The 18,457-nt window shown below is 53.1% G+C and overlaps 8 protein-coding genes across 8 annotated transcripts; 3 read left to right on the forward strand and 5 right to left on the reverse strand.

Annotated features, from left to right (window-relative positions):
- Window positions 1-499: 499 nt before the first annotated feature.
- Window positions 500-6,979, reverse strand: BKA58DRAFT_135486 (uncharacterized protein). The gene is made up of 4 exons (XM_046164472.1): window positions 6,771-6,979; window positions 6,693-6,719; window positions 1,113-6,554; window positions 500-1,059 (listed from the first exon to the last, which is right to left on the reverse strand). The coding sequence occupies exons 1-4, from the start codon at window positions 6,773-6,775 to the stop codon at window positions 738-740; spliced, it is 5,796 nt and encodes a 1,931-aa protein (XP_046028085.1). The 5' UTR covers window positions 6,776-6,979; the 3' UTR covers window positions 500-737.
- A 1,085-nt stretch (window positions 6,980-8,064) lies between these two features.
- Window positions 8,065-9,203, reverse strand: BKA58DRAFT_135499 (uncharacterized protein). The gene is made up of 2 exons (XM_046164474.1): window positions 8,843-9,203; window positions 8,065-8,783 (listed from the first exon to the last, which is right to left on the reverse strand). The coding sequence occupies exon 2, from the start codon at window positions 8,719-8,721 to the stop codon at window positions 8,161-8,163; it is 561 nt and encodes a 186-aa protein (XP_046028086.1). The 5' UTR covers window positions 8,722-8,783; window positions 8,843-9,203; the 3' UTR covers window positions 8,065-8,160.
- A 513-nt stretch (window positions 9,204-9,716) lies between these two features.
- Window positions 9,717-11,460, reverse strand: BKA58DRAFT_135617 (uncharacterized protein). The gene is made up of 4 exons (XM_046164478.1): window positions 10,633-11,460; window positions 10,402-10,579; window positions 10,005-10,348; window positions 9,717-9,952 (listed from the first exon to the last, which is right to left on the reverse strand). The coding sequence occupies exons 1-4, from the start codon at window positions 11,136-11,138 to the stop codon at window positions 9,892-9,894; spliced, it is 1,089 nt and encodes a 362-aa protein (XP_046028087.1). The 5' UTR covers window positions 11,139-11,460; the 3' UTR covers window positions 9,717-9,891.
- On the forward strand, window positions 11,441-12,673 carry BKA58DRAFT_135546 (uncharacterized protein). The gene has a single exon (XM_046164477.1). The coding sequence runs from the start codon at window positions 11,743-11,745 to the stop codon at window positions 12,451-12,453; it is 711 nt and encodes a 236-aa protein (XP_046028088.1). The 5' UTR covers window positions 11,441-11,742; the 3' UTR covers window positions 12,454-12,673.
- Window positions 12,477-13,295, forward strand: BKA58DRAFT_135505 (uncharacterized protein; the record flags this gene model as incomplete). Its single annotated transcript, XM_046164475.1, has 2 exons — window positions 12,477-12,628; window positions 12,691-13,295. Coding segments are annotated over 2 exons (487 nt in total), but the record flags the coding sequence as incomplete, so codon positions are not given.
- BKA58DRAFT_438064 (uncharacterized protein) lies at window positions 13,160-13,778 on the reverse strand (the record flags this gene model as incomplete). The annotated part of the gene is made up of 2 exons (XM_046173556.1): window positions 13,160-13,187; window positions 13,387-13,778. 2 exons carry the CDS (start codon window positions 13,776-13,778, stop codon window positions 13,160-13,162), a joined length of 420 nt encoding a protein of 139 aa, XP_046028090.1.
- Window positions 13,779-14,038: 260 nt separating this feature from the next.
- BKA58DRAFT_135507 (hTAFII28-like protein conserved region-domain-containing protein) lies at window positions 14,039-15,428 on the forward strand. Its single transcript, XM_046164476.1, has 2 exons — window positions 14,039-14,610; window positions 14,682-15,428. Exons 1-2 carry the CDS (start codon window positions 14,156-14,158, stop codon window positions 15,259-15,261), a joined length of 1,035 nt encoding a protein of 344 aa, XP_046028091.1. The 5' UTR covers window positions 14,039-14,155; the 3' UTR covers window positions 15,262-15,428.
- On the reverse strand, window positions 15,428-17,216 carry BKA58DRAFT_135493 (60S ribosomal protein L4-A). Its single transcript, XM_046164473.1, has 3 exons — window positions 16,990-17,216; window positions 16,605-16,678; window positions 15,428-16,555 (listed from the first exon to the last, which is right to left on the reverse strand). Exons 1-3 carry the CDS (start codon window positions 17,068-17,070, stop codon window positions 15,595-15,597), a joined length of 1,116 nt encoding a protein of 371 aa, XP_046028092.1. The 5' UTR covers window positions 17,071-17,216; the 3' UTR covers window positions 15,428-15,594.
- Window positions 17,217-18,457: the final 1,241 nt, after the last annotated feature.

The raw sequence follows: 18,457 nt of genomic DNA on the forward strand, positions 1-18,457 counted from the left end.
ATTAACAATCCCGTGGAAGCAGTTTGATGGGGGTCATCCTCCCGCTCTTCGCGTTCATCGATTATAGCTCGTGTGGTGGTGGCACATGGAGGTGATAGTCAAGTGAACAGCGACGTCTTGATTCACTCGTTGCATTGGAAGGATTATGGAGCACATAACAATGACTGGTCGCCATGGTCATCGGCTTAGCATGAATTTCATAGCATACCTTAAAAGTGCTTTATCACTTTGTGCTATCTTACGGTCATCAACTCACTGCTGAGTAGCCTCCATCACTTTGTGCTATCTTACGGTCATCAACTCACTGCTGAGTAGCCTCCATCACTTCACCAGTCACATTCACAGGATACCACACAACAAAACCCTCGTAACAACTCTCTCAGCATACATCATACTCTACTCACACAGGCTAGACATACATGACCACCTTCCCCACTCCCTCAACAGTCGGAGCAAAGGATACAAAAACAAAAAAGACAAAAAGCCCTGATCCAACGCCATGCTAATACACACATTTCCATAGTACCTAGCCTGTGAGAATGCAAAACATCATACCGACCCGATCAATGGAGACATTGATACCATATGCATGTCATGTCATGCCCGTAGTGGAAAGGAAAAACGCCAGTGTACGCCTGTTGCCCCCAAAGATGATATGTCTTGGCCTGGTAGGCAGGCGCAAGGTAGTAGTAGAGAGTGCAAGGGACTCAGAATCACTCGTGTGCTCACGTGCTGCCTTAAGCCTTCATCTTGCCGAGGAAGCCATCGAGATCGAACTCTTCTTCGTACTGCTTCTCGTCCCAGAGATCGCCTAGTTCGTCCAAGAAGCCCTTCTTGCCCTTCTCCCTCAGCGCACCGGTCGCATCGACGGCGTCATTCTCATCGATGCCCGTGCGATCGTCTTTGGCGTTGCTGGGTGGCGCTGGTAATGCAGCAGGATCGTTCGAATCGGCTGAGACGTTGAAGAGGTCGAGAATCTGGTCTGTTTGCATGGACTGGAGACCGGCGTTTTGTTGATTGACGACGGTGGAAGCGATATCGATCTTGAACCTCTGGAGACTGGAGAGGTTTGTTAGCGAGGAGTTAAAAGTGGAAGGATATGGGATACTTACTTCAAGATCTTCTCTTCCAAGGTACCGCGCGTGACGATTCGGTACACGTTGACAACCTTCTTCTGACCGATACGATGCGCGCGGTCCATGGCTTGGATGTCCTTTTGCGGGTTCCAGTCGTGCTCAACAAAGATGACGGTATCGGCACCAGTCAAGTTGAGACCCAGACCACCGACACTGGTTGTCAGGAGCAAGACATCGTATGAAGGATCAGTGTTGAACTTGTTGACAATCTCCTGGCGCTTGGTAGCTTCGACACCACCATCCAGGCGCATGAACTGCACGGATGGAAGCAGCTTCTCGAGCACGTTGTGCTGAACCATGTCGAGCATCTCCTTCATTTGACAGAAGACAAGAGCACGATGCTGCGAGACGGCTTCTGGTAGGTCGCCGTTAGCGGCGGCAGACTTATCGCTGACAACGTCGGATGCGCCGATACCACAGTCCACAAGCAGATCCTTGAGAGCGCCGAGCTTGGGCGCATGCGCGATGTCGTCGATCGTGGTGTTGTGCTTCTTGAGATATTGCTGAGTCGGTTCGTATGCCTTGTTGGTGGGACCCTTGACAACGAGTGAAGGTGAGTTGCATAGCTTCTTCATGTACTGAAGAGCTTGGAAGATATGTTGTTTGCTTTCGCGGTCGGCGTTGCCGGCCTTGGACTGAATCTCCTTGCCTTGGCGCTTGGTGAAGTCGTCGAAAAGGTTGCGTTGCAACTCTGATAGATCGCAGTAGTAGTTTTGCAGGATCTTGGGTGGCAAGTCATCCAGGACCTCCTCCTTGAGACGACGAAGGAGGAATGGAAGCACCTGCTTGTGCAGAGCTTCGATCGCCAGTGCACCCCGTTCTTGCTCCTTCGACGAGCTCTTGGCGAAACGGGAGGCAGCGATAGGCTTCGCGAAACGTTCCTGGAAGACCTTCTCCGTACCAAGGAAACCAGGCATGAGGAAGTCGAACAGCGACCATAGCTCGAGCACGTTGTTTTGAATAGGTGTACCGGAGAGGATGAGGCGGTGATTCGACTGGAATTGCTTGACTGCTTGGCTAGTCTTGGACTTGGAGTTCTTGATCAAGTGACCCTCGTCAAGTACGCAGTAGTTCCAGGTGATGGGCTTGAGAATGTCGGCGTCGTTCCTGCAGATATCGTACGAAGTAATGACAATGTCCACTTTGTCGAGCTGATTCCTGTGCTGGCCGCGGATAGGTGGCGAGCCGACATAGGCTACACAGCTAAGGAAGGGTGCATACTGGCGGATCTCTTGCTGCCAATGACCAGACAGCGTAGGCGGGCATACAATGAGCGAGGGCAGACGTCGGAAGTTTGGATCGCCGGATTTGGCAAACTCGTCTGCGCGCATATGATGATCACTAGCGACCATGCAGAGCGTTTGCAGCGTTTTACCAAGACCCATGTCGTCACAAAGAATGCCGTGAAGATTGTACCGGTTGAGGAACGCCAGCCAGTTGACACCCTCTTGTTGGTATGAACGGAGCGTCGCCTTGATACCGACGGGAATTTCGAAAGGCTCCACTTTCTTCGCATCCAGCATCTGGGCGACGAACTTGCGCTCTCGGTCTCGGCCCTTGAGGAGGGTATCAGGAAGGCCTGGCGGGTCGGGGATTCCAGACTCAAGTGGTACGAGCTTCACAAGTGTGGCAAAGCTGGTCGTAGCTAGTAGTCGGACATCGTTGTCAGAGTCGCTCATACGACCAAGAACCGGCGTGATGAGGAAGATGACATATGGTAAAATGGCGTCCTCCATAACATGGATGAGATGGTAGATGCACTCGATAGCTCCCTGGCGGGCGTACACATTTCCACCGTCGCTGATGGTTGGAAGCACGCTTTCGACAAGCATTGTAACACCTTCGACAGACATGACACTGCAGATAGTTGCGAAACACTTGGCCGCCGCATATCGCAAAACGTACAACTTGCTTTGGAGGGCCTTGGCAATGAGTGGAAGCAGGTCCTTGACGAAGCCTCTAACGCTTGGGTGGAAGCTGCCGGCCAGAGCACGTAGAGTCGACAGGGCATCAACAACTTCTTGACCAAAGACGCCGTCCTCGTTGAAGATTTGCGCGGGAAGTGTGGCTTCGGTGAAGGCGTCCTTGATGGGTCGTTCAATTAGGTCCTTCAGGATAGGCACCTTCTCGAAAATCTCAGCGCCGAAACTCTCGACGACCTTCTCGAGACCCTCTCGTGCACCACGCTTGGTGATTCTGGCCGCCCGCGACTCTTCTGCGAATCGAGCAGCATCTGGATGATCGCGCACATCTTCATCTTTCTTGAGCGTAAGAATGCCTGTTTCGATGTGTGACTGTCCGGCAAACTCGGGTGTTTCAGCTGTCTCCATGCAGTAGAACTTGACCAAATTGCCGACAACCTTGTTGACCACACCAGATCTCTTAGCGTTAACAAGGAACACAATGTAACCAGCAACTGCGGCTGCCGAGCGTCTCTGTAATTCAACGTTCTCTTCTTTCTTGACGCTGTCCATCATAGCCTTGATCGGCGGCGATGGCTTCTTCGGCGGTGAGTTGAGCGCTACAAGCGCACCGGCTGCAGCGGCCTTGATGCGGACGTCGCGTTCTTCCTTGATATCCTTGGCTTCTTGGATGCTCGTCTCTACTTCCTTACGTGCCGTGTCCAGATTTGCTCCAGCGACCATGCGAGCGGACGGCGTCATAGCCTTCTTTAGCTTCTCAAACTGCACGTTGAGCAGCTTCTCAGCATCTGCGACGCCGAAGGCATAGTGGTTTGCATTCGGCATGCCCTGAACAAGAGCAGCGATCTGTGGCAGACTTTGGACATGAGCGTCGTGGAAGATGCTCAACAAAGAGTGGCACTGAGTTCGAACAATTTGCAGCTTGGGCACAAGATCCTCGTAGGCGGCAGGTCTCTCGCCCTCAACCATAGGCAGCAGGGCCTGAACGAAAGACTCGGCCAAGGCGTCCTTGGTTGCCACGTTCTTTCCAAATTCCTCAATGATGATCGCAGCTGTCAGTTGGGTTGACGAGTTCTGGGAGGATAACGGAGCCAGCAGCCTAGATTTGAAGGTCGCGAGCCTCGATTCTTCGGGCCAAGCTCCCATCGCTTTGCCGAGGGCCTGTGCAGCAGAAGTCCTGGAGCGGATCATCACGTCCGCTCCAATCAGTTCGAGATCACCGGTGATCATGTGTCCATCGACGTTATGAGATTGGGAGGCTGGAGTAGGTGTTGACGTTTCGTCCTTGCCATGGCGAGACTTCTTTCTTCTCTTCTGCGCTGGCTCACCGCCATCTGGTGGAGACGACTTACGGCTCGGCTCAGAATCTGGTGGCGGGCCCATGGCTTGTCCGGAAGGTTTGATGAGTAGTGACTTATTCAAGGATATCGGGTGACGTGATACTCCAATAGGTGTGAGGGTGAGAGGAATAACGGCATCTAATATGGGTTCCATGAGAGGGGCCAGTTGACTACTCAAGGCCGCGACAATAGCATTCCAAAGCTGAAGAGAGAGCTTCAAGACACCTTCGTTGCGTTCGAGCAGGATGTTCTGGAATATGAGTTGCAATGCCCTGCTATCTACCCAGCCGTCCGAACCTTCGCTTTGGATGTTGAGGAAAGTAATCAGCGCACGCAGCACTGCCGCACGGACACTAGTGATGGTATGGCGGAGGAAAGGGAAGAGTCGTGGCACCAGTTCGTGGAATGATTGGGTCGGATCTTGTCGTGCGTTGGCTTGCATCGCTTCCAAAACTTGAGGAAAGCCACAAAGCTTGGCCAAAAGATCCATGATGAAACCAGTACTTGCACTCAGGTCATCCTGTAAGCTGGAAAGACAAGACCAGACTACGTTCATCAGGTGCTCAAGTGATTTTGGGCGCATCTCGATGAATTCTTTCGCGACCGGGATAAGGGTCGCTGCACTGATCGCTCGAACATCGTCGTCGGAGTTACTCAGGCCGCTGATGACTGCGGCGAGAACTCCATCCAGTAATGTACCGTCTTCGAGGAGTAGGTCGTTTCGTACAGCAACAAGGTACCGTAATCCGATCATGCCACCTTGACACAGGGCCCAGGGTGCGCTCAGAGGGTTGGTGTCGAGAGGAAGGTTATGGTTGATGATAAGGCGGTTGAGAACTTGAAAGGTTGCAAGGACGTTGTCGCGAGACATGTATTGGAGCAAAGAACCAAGCGCTTGTCCGGCCGTCTCTCGTATGGGCGCAATAGCATTATCGCCGGTAAAATCTGCAAAGCGATCGAGCATAAAGATGCAGACCATGCGACATGCAAGATCGTTCAGCCATCGCTGATTCAGCCGATCGTTCTCAGCCCGGCTAAGCCCCTTCCGCCTACCAGCACCACCGCCGTGGATACGGAGAATTTCTCGGAGTCCCATGGCAGCACCATGGCGCACCTCCCAGGTGTAGTCGAAAAGTTCGACGGCAAGGTATGCACAGACACGCTCGAACGGCCATTCTAGCCCGGCTTCTTCAGCCTCTGTTTGGAAAGACGACTTTTCTGCTACCGGCGCGCCCTTGAACTCCTTCACAAACTTCGCATCGTCATCTCCGCCGTTGCGATCAAGTGAGAAGTAGTCGTTCATGGGTTCGTCCTCGTCTCCGTTCTCTGACTTCTCAAACTTCAGGGCGGTGGGATGTGGGCGAACGGGGGTCTCGATGAGATCAGCTTGTGAGTCTTTTCTTGCAGTTGAATTGAAGTCAACGACTTGGACTTTGCTAGCACCTCCGGCAGCCTGTCTCTTATTTTTGCGCCTTAGAGCATTCTGCTGACGTTTGCTCAGTCCTTTGCCATCAGGTGTGCCTGCAGTAGGAGAACTACCATGGTTCATGCTCTCTGGTCGCGAGACGTTGGTATCGATACGGTGCATGCCAGGCGTCTTTGGGGCGGGTGTTTGTGGCATCATCTCCTGGGGTGGTGTAAGGTCCTCAACCCATGCGCCTTCAAAGCCAAGTCGCTTGAGTAGGGTGCTCTTTTGGTACTCTAGTCGTTCAGCAGGGTCCATGGCTGCAAGCTTGTAGTCATGCTCCTTTGTGCCGAGAGAAGCCAGAACCTTTCCGAACTTGAGGATGTAAGGCAGGTCCAGCGTAGCAAGATCGAGCCCATCGGCGAGCGGTGGGAGGGTGCTATCGCCATTTTCTTCTTTCTTGACGCCATTGCTGTCTTCCGACTTGACATCGCCGTTGGAATCTGATTGGGCTTCTGGCTTGATGGGCTCATCTTGGTCGTCGGCATTGGGATCGAACTTGTCGGCATTGGCAGCGATGCCACCTATTGCCTTGGCAGCGGCAACTCGAGTTTCCCAGCTTTTTGATCGCAGATAGGGTATAACTCGAGTAAGAAGGTTGAAAAGCTCATCAGGATGTTGTTTTTGGACGTCGGCTAGCTGGTCGGCTGCTGTGTTTCGGATTAATGCTGTGCTGCCAGTCTCGAGGAGCCTTGGCGCGGGTTAGCAAAAGTCAACAGAGATAAAAGAAGCAAGGCTGTTCAAGCGTGATTGACTTGTCGCAGAAGACTGCGACCAAGTTTGATCAAGCAGTGAAAGATATGCAGGACATGCGGCCGGGTATACTCACGTTACGAGACGATCCAATCTGGTGGCACTACCAAAGCGTTAGCGCGTCATGCATGCATCGATGCGATATGCGACAAACCTCATCTTCGCGCTGCACTTTTGACAGTCCGGCTCGCAGGCGGAGCGCAGCCAAAAGAATTAGAAATTACTAGGCGCCCGCAGGCGTAGCCATGGAAGCACTGGGCACGGCAGAAGTGTTTGGGCTGAGTAGTCAGAGTTGTGGAAGTGAGTCACGTGATGGGGTGGTAACTCGATGCGGTGCCGGGAGCGCGTCGGAGAAGGTGGGCTGCGGGCCTATCTAAGAGAATGAACAGGTCATTAAGTAGGCTGGATCACCACCAGGAACGGGCTAGTGGTGTGGCCCGTGCGTCCCGTTTCAGGGAGCAGAGGGAAATTTTTGCAACATCAACGGCGCCGGCCAGAGTAACGCAGGTGCATTCAGACTGGCTTCTCTTACTGCGAAGGCGATATATCGTGCCCGATGTATTTTCGATGCTGGTCGTGCGCGGTGCGATGAACCGGTCGCGACTTCCTTTGACAGAGATGTGGCCTCTGCACGCTAGCCGGATCCATCACCGCTCATCAACGCGCCTGCTCAAAGACCAACTTCCAACATCTCCACCCCACCTAGTCGTAATCATATACGATGATCGCATTTAGGTCGCGACATTCTCGCGACAGCACTCGCACTTATTCACCTACTCACTACAGTCGCACAACCCCCAGCCTCATCGTTATCAACGCGTCTTGTTGTCACTAGGCTAGGCTACCATCTTCATTTCTGACAGCCAGCCAAAGCGCTCCGGTGCCCTGGTGGCTTGCAAGGCTGCCTACCGGTAAGCCCTTGACCACTTCTCGGTCATCGCACCAGCCGCAAACAGTGCAGCCCTTTCCGCGACACCCTCTGCCCTACTCGATGGGTATCAAACGCGAAATCTGTATATATCCAGTAGCCGTGGCAGGGCGGATGTACCGGACCCAACCTCTCGCTTGGATTGATCTACATAAGGCGCTGCACTAGCGCATGCCTGCATCGACATGTCTTCTGGGGATATCGTTCGTCTACACGTCTTCTTTTTCCTATTGATTTTCCTGTCTACAGGCCTCAGCGCCCTCCCATGGGAATGCGACGTTTTCCCCGCATCGCTTGCGCGTTGGACATGTAATCTCGAGGTGGAGTCCAGCAAACGCCGGTCAACGCTTCGTGCTACCCTCTATCTGGTACCGCGCCTGTGGCTGCAGACTGCAGATAGCGGTCCGCGACACGTCCGTGCCTGACCACTATTCCATTTCGTGAACGACCCGTGAAGCTTTAGCGCAACGCCTGGACCGCTTCGTCGAGGCAGAGTCAGGAACGCGCGCCTTCCAAGTGATACATCACGATTTTCGTTTTGTGAGACCGCACGTTGTGATACAGTGTTGGAGGGCGGCCAAAAATGGTTTGCCTTGCTATGAGGACACTGACCTACTTAGAAGTCCTGGAGGTCAGCATTACCGGCCCCACTCTCCAAAAAGTTCCACACAATCCCTTCAGACAGCTTGTTTCCAGTCCTCCCCAGCATTCGTAGCCCGTTCTGGGCATTGATCACTATAGGACGAAGAGTCCACCAGTCCAGCATTTGCATAATGTAACCCCCTTTTGGTACTGGCGTAATAGTAAAGTGTCTCAAACTATGATGCTGCTCTGCCGAGCACTTCAGTCTCGCATCCCGACCATGGCATATGAACTTGCCCGAGACGCAGTTTCGGAATCCAAACCAGCCTCCAGTTTCTACACACTCCCATAGGATGGATCCACGACCGCTAGGCGGGGCTAGTACGATGTGCCCATCAAGCAATGTAAGCACATTGCCGCAAGAGGTAGAGCGAATGATGACGGTAGATCCATGTGAAGGCACCCAACTCGTCGAGGCGTGATCTTTCAGGTCTGAAGTAACGTTTTCGGTGGTCGTAGTAGGTGTATAGATGCTAGAATCATCTAATTCTGAGATGGATGTAGTATCGGGCTGATCAGGCTCCTGAGAAACCATGTTCGACGACCAAAGAGCCGTTCTAACTGCGGCGTTGACAGATGGAGCGAACGCGTTCCGGCCTGCGCGAAGCCAAGGAATCAGTACTCTGTTTGACAACCAAACTCTATCGGGTACGTACTTACTGACAGAAATCGGCCCGCTTATCGTAGTTGTTGTTGCTGTTGTTGTTGTGAGTTGAGGCCGGTGCTGCTGCGGGGTATGGGGCACATTAATCCCTGCTTGCAATGTGGCACAGCACATACTTCGTTACAACTGCGTGGGAGGAGAAATCGATTTCGCCAAGCACTGTATCACTCTCGAGGTGCGTGTAAATGTTGCCCCATCGCACAGTCTTAATATTAGCCTCTGATGCACGCATGCCTCGCACATGACTAACACCCTGAGGACTTTCGAAACAACATTTTAACACGACAGGCATTTGGCGATGGGACTTAGATCGCCCAATCAATCTACTTTTTTTCCGCACGCAGAGACTGAAGAACATGGCTTTGTCGTCCGCTGTTCTTGGAAGCGCACTCTCACCTTCGGGCGATCGTCTAATTGCTTGGGATGTTGTGAAGCTCGATTTAGGTTGCACGTAGACTATGTGAGAAAGCGAGAAGGAAAGTAGGAGTGGATGGCTTCTATATCCACACGCCAGAGAGCCCAGGACGGAGAAATACAGCACACTCTTCTGTGTTTTTCAGCAGTTCAGCAGTCTCTCGTCGTCCAGAACATGACACGATACATCTCTCGCCCTTTTCCATTTTTTCCATTTGATGTTCTACGAAGAACTATCGCACTGGTCCATATCTTGACAAAGAGGTCGGTTTTTTGATACATAATAATGACAGCTATTCCCGTCGAGCTGAGAACATCTTCTACCACATGGCCAACTGTGGTGTGGTTTTCGGCAGCCAGAAGCCATATAAATGTTGTTCTGGTTCATTTTAGTATTTTGTAATGTGCTATGAGGACGAAGAAGGAAGGGATTCAAAGAATAAGAGAGTTAAGTACTCAAGAGCATGGCCGTTGCCAAGATCCCAGTGCCAAACAGAGTTGTATTCTAACCTAGCAGTCACACCAAAGTACATCCTGGAGCCTACAAGGCACGAAAATGTCACAAAAGTGCCTGTTCAAAACCCATGTAGTCCTCGAAGTGCTCCATCCCACATCTCTGCGCACCACCTAGTCCTCTTGTCCTTGGCTATGGAGCTGCTCAATCTGGGCGAGCATAGCTTCAACGCGACTAAATGATCATTAGCAGAGAATCTCATTGTATGAAGGGGAACAGAACGTACTCTGTATCCGAGGTATCAGACAAGAACTGAGCCTCCAAGTCTGCCTGAGCGACGGCGAGGAGCGTAGCGACGTTATGCTCGGTCGGTTCAACGTCTTCTTCCTGTGCTTCGTCGCCCTCTGGTACCCGAGGGGCAGGGCCACCTGCATGTTGAGGGATACGTGGGTCTGGCCCGACCAAGAGAGCATCCAGAAGTTGATGCTCGGAGACTACCGAGGGTATGAAATCGTTGTATCGCGCCGGACGGGCTGGTATGTGTTCCTCAGAGATCGTGTGCTCGATGGCGTTGGTCGTGTAATTCTGCTTCCAATACAGCAGGGCCTTGTGTTCGCCACGTTCAGGCGCCTACGAAGGGGTAAGTATACGCCTTGGTTACATTTTGTAGACACTAAACTTACCTGATTGAAAAGATATAAGCTAATAGAGCTATTGCGAATGTTGGCGTACGTGTCGAAGCCCTGCGAGCGCATGTAGTAGCAGAGGCGCAGAGCGTCCTTTGCGTTCAGACGCTTGTTCTCTGCAATGCTCTCAGTCCAGCGATGAGCTTGCCGGACAGTGAGCTTCGCAGAGGGGTTCCTGGAGGAGATCAGTACATCTCTCACATCAGTCTGTACACGGATACTACTTACTTGCCCAGCCACTCCAGGAGCGCGAGTTGCATTTTGGTATACGCGGGGGTGTTCACAATCCCCTCTGCCTCCTTCATCTCATTGTAGGGGGTCTTTGGCAGCATCGATACGAGCGTCGTGGCAGGCTTGAGAGCGGCTTGAGCTTGGGGTGCGGCCGCGGGCGCTGGAGCAGCAGTGCTCTCGCCTGTAGCTTCGGTAGCCCTACCTCGTGTACGTAAGCTACGCGCCATGTTTAGATCCATTCGCCTAAGGAATCGACGCTGGGCAGATGTGATGTTGGGTACAGAACGTTCAAGTCCTGTCAAGTCCTGACGTAGCTGATTGATATCGATATCGATAATTAGGTCGCTCGTGGGATTCTGAGGTAGTTGGATTAGACTGTTCAGGTCAAGAGCCAGGTTGCGGTTGCGGTTGCGATTCCGATGAGTCTGGCGCCTGAGGCGTCGTAGTTGTTCGTATAGCGACGGGTGGACGGCTGCAGAATCGGTGGCGTCGGTGTCAGACATCTCGGCGGTAGTAAGTCTATTTATCGCATGGAGCGTTTGGACGGCGCCGGTGGCGGGAATATTGTGAATGAACGATGGTGTTGCAGGGAATTCATGTGCGATCGGAGACTTTAAGAAAGAAAAGCGCCAAGACCTAGCAAGTGAAGGAGCGCAGTGAGTGAGGAAAGTGCGACTGGAACCATGGCCTAATCCGGCTCACCCACGGACGGTTTTCTCGCGACCCATGGATGTCAAAAGGTATTCTAAACTGTACCGTGGAGGTATTCGGTGTGTTCTACCTATCCTATCTTCCACATAGAATGCATTGTATACTTCCAGGAGTGACAAAATCTATTCGACGATTTTTTACACCTCCAACCTGGATCGAGACTGCGCCTGTTTGTGATGACTTGCAAGAGGATCACGTGCTAATGGAGGTTATCTGTTTCGTGTCCAATGCGTCGTATCCACCTTGGAGTATTGTTGGATTGGGTTCATGCTCTTCACTTCCCCGTTCAATTTTGTTCGGCTGAGCTGACAGATCCACAAACAAATACTAGACAATGAATATCCATCTCTTTCAAGCGAGAACAACGACTAACCAAGGGAATGCGAGTGAGATGAGATGACGGCGTACCGCGATATGATTTGCAAGCTTTCGTATCTGTGGTTGCGGAGGAGAACGTACCTAAGTAGTCATGTCGTGACGCGCTTGCATCGCCTCGAACAATGCTGCAGAGCTGACCAGCTTGCACATTCTCTTGTTAGCTGTTCATCAGCATTTGTGCGCCACTACTCACACGTAAAAATGCGCCGCCCTCGCATGCAGGTGGTTGAAGACGTTCATCTGCGCAGCCAGCTGCTAGCGTCCAGTCATCGCACCCACCAAAGCCAACCTACACAATCTGCTCCTCCACGAACCAATCAAGCTGAGCCCAACAGACACCCAGCCCTAGAGTCCAGGCGCCCTTGGCCCCGCGTAGATAACTTGAATGGCGGCTGCCCAGCCAAGAGATGCTGTCTGAGATGCAGGTTTCCACGCGGGACGATCAGTTGGTCTGGGTTTCTGGTTCAGATGACGTATAGCGCAACCCATCTACCCACCAACCCCTGTCTCGATGCTACCACAGCGGGCCACAAACTTGTAACAAGCACGGTGCAAGTGATCGAAGATGAGATCACCGCTGGCGCAGATGGCGTACACACGGGAAGGCGCGAATCTGCGGGTGGAGTATATATGGCTGGCTGCCTGATCCGCGAGTTGTGGCTTCACATGCAAACACACACAACCTCACAAATATCCCCTCTCACTATCCATACACTTCAGCCAGATTAGTTAACAGTATCTATACTGCCCAAGATGACAGACCAAAACAAGGGATCACAAAAGACCTACAGGGAGTCCGCGGGAGAGTACTACAACCAAAAGTACGAGACATGGATGCCATGGATCGAGGACCAGTACCTGAAGTGGTTCACCAAGGACAACAAGGCATCTTATGCTACCAAACGTACGTCTCTTACTACTCTGAATTATCCCTAAACTATAGATCCCTAACACTCCTCCCCACAGAACAACTCGACCAGACCAAGGTCACAGGCATTGACCAAGTCGACAACCTCCAAGACGGCGTAAACAACCTCGTCGGCGGCCAAGTCGGTAAAGGAGGACTCGCACAGCCCCTCGGTGATGCCGTCTCCAAAGAGGGTATCAACCGTGCTGAGCGCGGTGGCAAGGACGACAAGGGAAACCCTATTGAGAGTCAAGGACCACTGGGTGGTTATGGACAGAGTGCTGCGGATGGTGTGAAGGGAGGTGCGAGCAGCCTTGCAGGAGGCGCAAAGAGTGCCGGTGGATACGTTGGAGGCATGTTTGGTGGAGACAAGGGAAAAGAAGAGAAGAAGTAGGGAGTTGGCGGCTGACGGACGATGATATGATACCATAATTTGTAGGAAGGTTCTTCCGGGAGGATTAGACTGCCAGACTTTGTGTTGCGCGGGATAGTATGAGTTTAGCATTCGACTTCTGAAGTAGTACACTTCTACCCTATAGCTGTTGTTGTGCCAGTTCTAAACGAGTGAGCAAGTCTAATCCGTATCATTAACACTGCGGGGTCTCCACTACGACACAGCATGTGCATCAACATCCACCACAGTCCCTTCTCCCTCCTCCACACCAAACAACTTCAAGCAATTCCCTCTCTTGAACATCCTCGCGCAATCCACCGCATTTGGCTGTCCCTTTTCTACATCTGCTCCCCCCTCATACAAGACTCTCACAACATCATCGTATCCTTTAAACACAGCCCCCGCAATAGGACTCTGACCCCTCCCATTCAGCACATTCGCATCCGCGCCGCTATCCAACAGCATCTTCGCAGTCTCGGCTTTCCCGTGGTAGGACGCCAACATGAGAAGTGTGTCGCCGGATGCGTTGGTGAGGTTCTTGGGAATGCCGGCGCTGACGTATTGCTGAAGGGTCGATGTGTCCCCGCTGCGGGCAAGGTCGAAGAGGCGCGCTGCAAGGTCGAGGGCGGCAGGTGGGAGGTCAGACGTAGATCTCGCATCGGGCGGTGCTTGCACGGCGCCATCGGTGTCGGTTGCGCCTGTGCCTGCTGCTTGAGCGGCTTGCTGGCCGTAGGATTCTTCGTAGGATGGCATCTTTGAGGCGCTCTGGGCTGGATGCGGGTATGCGACGCAAAGTGGAGTTGCTAAACGTAATGGCTGTAAATTGGTTCTAATGGCAGATCGCCTTCTGATATGTGATTTTACATGGTGAAAGTCTAGAGCAACGCTCAGTGAGTGCAATAGGCGCGAGCATCCATCACCCGAGTGTCGATGACGAAATCAATCCCGGTCGCGCTTTCCGAGCAGAAAACGCGCTAGTCGACGCTCCATCGTTTTGCTTGGCGGAGATCGCGACTTCCCCAGGGCTCAATCCATTGTCCAACCCGCAGAAGTTAGCCTTCCTACGACAACCACCTCCCATTACCGCGACGCCAGTATCAGAGTCCGGTACTTTTGGTGATCGTGCGACCATGGCCTCACCACCGCATATCCCACAGCTCAACGTCCCCGGCAGTCGCAAGCGCGGCAGCATATCCTCACACTCCGGCGCGCCCACCAAAAAGCGCAAACCCTCCAACCTACGCAACGCCTTCTCCCCAGATGCCGAATCAGTCGGCGGCTCTCCGCGCCAATACTCGCGTTCTCCGTCCGTGGAAAGTAACATCACCACTTCAGTCGTCAACGGCATAGGAGGGAAAAAGCGACGGAAGAAGGGCGGAGACGGAGGCAGTGTCGCAGGCTCAAGCGCAAGAGGTGGCAAAGGTGCCGACGGGCGAAGCGCAATAGGGGGTGAAGACGAAGATGGCGACGGCGGAGAAGAAGCAGAAGACGATGACGACGACGAGATGGGCGAGGAAATGGGCATGGAAATTGAAGGCGGCATGAGTGTCGAAGCACGCAGGAAGCAAGAAAAAGAATACGAACGGTACGTCCCTTCTCTATACTCTCTGTTGTGTCCTTCTAGAGCCCGTTTGCTAATGTACTGTGCTCCAACAGCATGCTAGAAGACTTCATGACCCCAGCCCAAATGGACCGCTACGCAACCTACCGCCGCATCCGCCTTAAGCGGGAAACCGTCCGCAAGCTCGTCAACCAAACCCTCTCCCAATCCGTACCCCAACCCATCATCATCGCCGTAACATCCTACTCCAAAACCTTCATCGGCGAACTCATCGACCGCGCCCTCACCGTCCGTGACGAATGGTCCGCCGTACGCACGCACCTTCCCAACCCCAACCTACCAGGCCCCATCCTCAGTCAGAGTCTGGTTCGACCTAGTGCTCATATCAAGGATGATAGGAATCGGCCGACCAATTCAGATATCACGAGTGCGGGCTGGTATCCTACGCAGGTTGATCGTACAGAGAGTTTATGGAAGGAGGTGGAGAAGGATGCTAGTTTGCAGGACAGGCTGAAGGCGTGTGATAAGGGACCGCTTACGCCGGCGCATTTGAGAGAGGCATTGAGGAGGTATAAGAGGGATCGGGATGGCGGGGGTGCTGGGTTTGCGGGTATGAGTTTGGAGGGTGTGGAGAGGACTATGGGCAGGACGGGTGGAAGGAGGCTGTTCAAGTGAGGTCTTATACTCGCGATGAGGGCAACTTTGAAGCATAGCGACGGCGTTTGGGACATGTATTGCTAGCATGAGAGTACACTTGGTAGAGATCTCAAAGTCAGTGGAACGCTGACGATCATGCAATACCACACTACTACGAACATCTATCCGCAACATGTGGACGAACTTCATCAATGCAACGCCTGAGTCATATAGTCATAGGTAGGAGTGGAAGTGAAACCTTCTCAGAGGCATTTTGTGAAGAGCTACATTTGTCATAGCTATTCATCATTCCAGTCCATCCCAGCCGAAGAGAGAACACCTTAGGAAATCATAACGCTAACCAACAACCATCTAGTTCTCGTGCATGAGCTCGTGGAAGGTGTCGGCGGCATACTCGGGCTTGCCGGCCTCGACCTTCTTCTGGCCAAGCTTCTCCTTGGAGAAGGTAGCAGCGTAGGGGTTGAGGCGGAGCTGCACCTGGAAGTTCTTGAGCGGGTTCTTCTTTTGTACGACACCACGCTTGGAGACGGCTCCGCCACGGACGGGGCGGAGGACCTTCTGGACGTCGCTGGAGTTGATGATCTTGCTGAGGTCGGGTTGGCTCATCATGGTGGAGGGCAGGAGGTAGTCCTTCTTGAGCGCTGAGGGCTCAGCGGTGGATCCGTAGACCTTGTCGAGAGCGCTGAAAGCGGATGAGGTCCAGACGATGAAGCGACCGAGGTGGCCACCGGGGGCGAGCTGGAGGAGGTTCAGGGAGTAGACGGATGAGGTCTCGACACCTGGGATGTTGCGGAAAGCAAGGACGAGCTCCTTGCCATCCTCCTCGGGGTTGTAGATGACGAGGGGTCCGCGGCGCTGAGTGTGACGGCGGCCACGGAGCTTACCCTTACCAGCGCGGACCTTGCGTGTGTTGCGGGCCTTCTCGACGTCGGCACCAGCACCGACAGCCTTCAGCAGAGCGACGGCAGCGGAGGTCTTCTTGATGGCGGCATCGGCGAAAGCAGTCGATGAGATGACGAGAGGAACCTCAGGGACGGTGCTGATGGCGTGACCGCGGGCAAGGAGAAGAGCAGGGCTTCCTGAAGCAGCGAGCGCAGACGCGGTAGCGAAACGCTTCTGGTTCAGGTTGATCTTCTGGTGCCACTTGCGCCAGACCTTGGTGGGAGCGAACATGCGACCGGAGCGGCACATGTTACCGAACGCAGCCTGACCGGCACGGTGAGTACCTCCACCAGAGACACGGGGAATACGGGCCACAGCGCGACCGGTACCCCAGGACTCGGCAGAAGTTTGGTGACCAGCCTTCTCGGAGCTGCTTGTTGTTAGATCGGGTGATTGTGTAGCGCGCGAGGTAGGCTTACACAGCGTATGGCTGGCGGCGGTTCTTGTTCATGCCAGTGTGCACCGCGTGGACGATGTCAGGGCGGATGGGGGCCTAGGAGAGTTGTTAGCATTGGTCAAAGCCCCTGGTTTGCGTCCAAGTGCATTGTAGAGCCGTATCCGAGAGACTGAGAGAAGCAGACAAGCCAGAAAATGCGGCTTTCGCTACACTTTCACGAGAGTGCATCATGGGAAGAACTCTGCGTAGTCCAGCTCGATGCGAGCATTCTCCCGCTGCCACTTGTGTCCCCGCTCTTTCAGTGTTCTTCCCATGTCTGCACTCCTCCAGCTGCCGTTGCAGCCCCCTCAGTCCCTCCGATTGTGGTTTGCATCGTATCGCGAAGTTCGAATTGCGGCGGAACTGACCTTGAAGACATTGGGCACGGGGACGGTGTCCTTGGTGGCCTCGCCCTTGGCGGAGACGACGGTGACGGTTGGCCTCGACATGGTGGCTGTTGTGTATTGACCTGGTGGTTAGTTGTCGCGAAAAGAAGAGGCTCTCGACTTTCGAGTTCTTCGGGCTCGCTTGAATTTCGCATGGTGGGCGGCGCTAGCCCGCTTTGGCTTGGCGTTGCTGGTGGATGAGCGCAGAGCATCTACAACACCTACGCACTAGATAACGCAACATGCACTTTTGTCTAAAGTTTTCGAGGGGTATCCAGATCTTCTGGGCCTGGAGTTGTACTGTAGAGTAAGAGTATTGACGACCGTGAAGTTGCAAATTCGCTTTCTTCGTGGTTGAGGGCAACCGTGGACATGCTGGTTTTACCCTCACTACGGCCATGTTAGGTATCTAGCTACTGACTATAACTAGGCCAGACGTGATATCTTATCTTGTACATACATAGAGGCTGACAGTAACGCAGAGCTTGTCTTCCCGTGAATGGACTAACAGTCCCTAGGATGAGTAAATTTCCAATACGAATACATCGAAGTTTCTTGTCATAGAGTGTAGTCTAACCACATCTACAGATGAGCGCATTGTCCTTCTGTCATACCTTCACGTATGCTTAGGTAACAGCGTGACTTGGTAAGAATGAACAGCTGCTTGTGGTTCCTGACATAGTCACATTCTGTTCCATGCAGCACACACAACTCGTTCGACACGTCTCTGGCAGCGTGCTGATTTAGCTGGTATGTGCAAAGCGCACATGTCAAAGGTATGACTACAGATGAACAAAAAAGTACACTCCCCGTTTCTGAGAACGCGCATAGCATATTGTATTATGGAGTCGGACGTAAGTCCGAGAAAGCTATGACATGCGCGAAGTGTGTCGTGGTGACGTGCTACAATACAGGTACCACGGCACATAGGCCACAGGGGCGCATGAACCTCATTTGAGTATGTTGAGACTTCACGCACAACCAAACCTATGATCAAGTCGACCATGAAATGGACAGAGCACGTCCCTGCTTGCTGGTCGAGGTCGTCGCAGAGGATTAGGTTCTCGGACCGCAAGCACGATCGCAAACATTTGAACCTTACTGAGGCCCGTGATACATCACCCCTTATCTTTTTTATCTCGCAAAGAATGCTGCTTGGTCCAAACCGCCCTAATAGCGGGAGAACCAGGCTGTTCTGTCACAGTTGCTACGACTCACTGCGTGTAGCGTCAGGGCTGGCAAAGGCTGGCAAATAGACTCGGGCCTTATTGAGGCCTTGTGTTAGGAGGCCAGAACACTTTCCAAGGACGACTCAGTCGGGAATACCATCTAGCTGGTAGCGAAAAGTTGGGCTCTGATCTCCACGTTGCAAGTTGATAAGTATGGAAACTACCAATGAGTCGCTCAGTCAACCTATCCCGATCTCAAGAGCACGTGCCCAGGAGGATGA

This window comes from Alternaria rosae (assembly GCF_020736505.1).
Source record: "Alternaria rosae strain MPI-PUGE-AT-0040 chromosome Unknown BKA58scaffold_3, whole genome shotgun sequence".
NCBI classification, from domain to species: Eukaryota; Fungi; Ascomycota; class Dothideomycetes; order Pleosporales; family Pleosporaceae; genus Alternaria; species Alternaria rosae.

Excerpts from the sequence above, each read along its gene's own strand:
- BKA58DRAFT_135499 (XM_046164474.1), bottom strand. The coding sequence starts at position 8,721 with ATGGTTTCTCAGGAGCCTGATCAGCCCGATACTACATCCATCTCAGAA.
- BKA58DRAFT_135493 (XM_046164473.1), bottom strand. The coding sequence starts at position 17,070 with ATGTCGAGGCCAACCGTCACCGTCGTCTCCGCCAAGGGCGAGGCCACC. Across the intron at positions 16,679-16,989 it reads CCGTGCCCAATGTCTTCAAG|GCCCCCATCCGCCCTGACAT; the intron begins GTCAGTTCCGCC and ends CAACTCTCCTAG. Across the intron at positions 16,556-16,604 it reads CGCCGCCAGCCATACGCTGT|CTCCGAGAAGGCTGGTCACC; the intron begins GTAAGCCTACCT and ends AACAACAAGCAG.
- BKA58DRAFT_135486 (XM_046164472.1), bottom strand. Across the intron at positions 6,555-6,692 it reads AGATTGGATCGTCTCGTAAC|GCTCCTCGAGACTGGCAGCA; the intron begins GTGAGTATACCC and ends ACCCGCGCCAAG. Across the intron at positions 1,060-1,112 it reads TTGGAAGAGAAGATCTTGAA|TCTCCAGAGGTTCAAGATCG; the intron begins GTAAGTATCCCA and ends AAACCTCTCCAG.
- BKA58DRAFT_135507 (XM_046164476.1), top strand. The coding sequence starts at position 14,156 with ATGGCCTCACCACCGCATATCCCACAGCTCAACGTCCCCGGCAGTCGC. Across the intron at positions 14,611-14,681 it reads CAAGAAAAAGAATACGAACG|CATGCTAGAAGACTTCATGA; the intron begins GTACGTCCCTTC and ends GTGCTCCAACAG.
- BKA58DRAFT_135546 (XM_046164477.1), top strand. The coding sequence starts at position 11,743 with ATGACGGCGTACCGCGATATGATTTGCAAGCTTTCGTATCTGTGGTTG.
- BKA58DRAFT_135617 (XM_046164478.1), bottom strand. The coding sequence starts at position 11,138 with ATGTCTGACACCGACGCCACCGATTCTGCAGCCGTCCACCCGTCGCTA. Across the intron at positions 10,580-10,632 it reads CTCCTGGAGTGGCTGGGCAA|GAACCCCTCTGCGAAGCTCA; the intron begins GTAAGTAGTATC and ends GATCTCCTCCAG. Across the intron at positions 10,349-10,401 it reads GCTTATATCTTTTCAATCAG|GCGCCTGAACGTGGCGAACA; the intron begins GTAAGTTTAGTG and ends ACCCCTTCGTAG.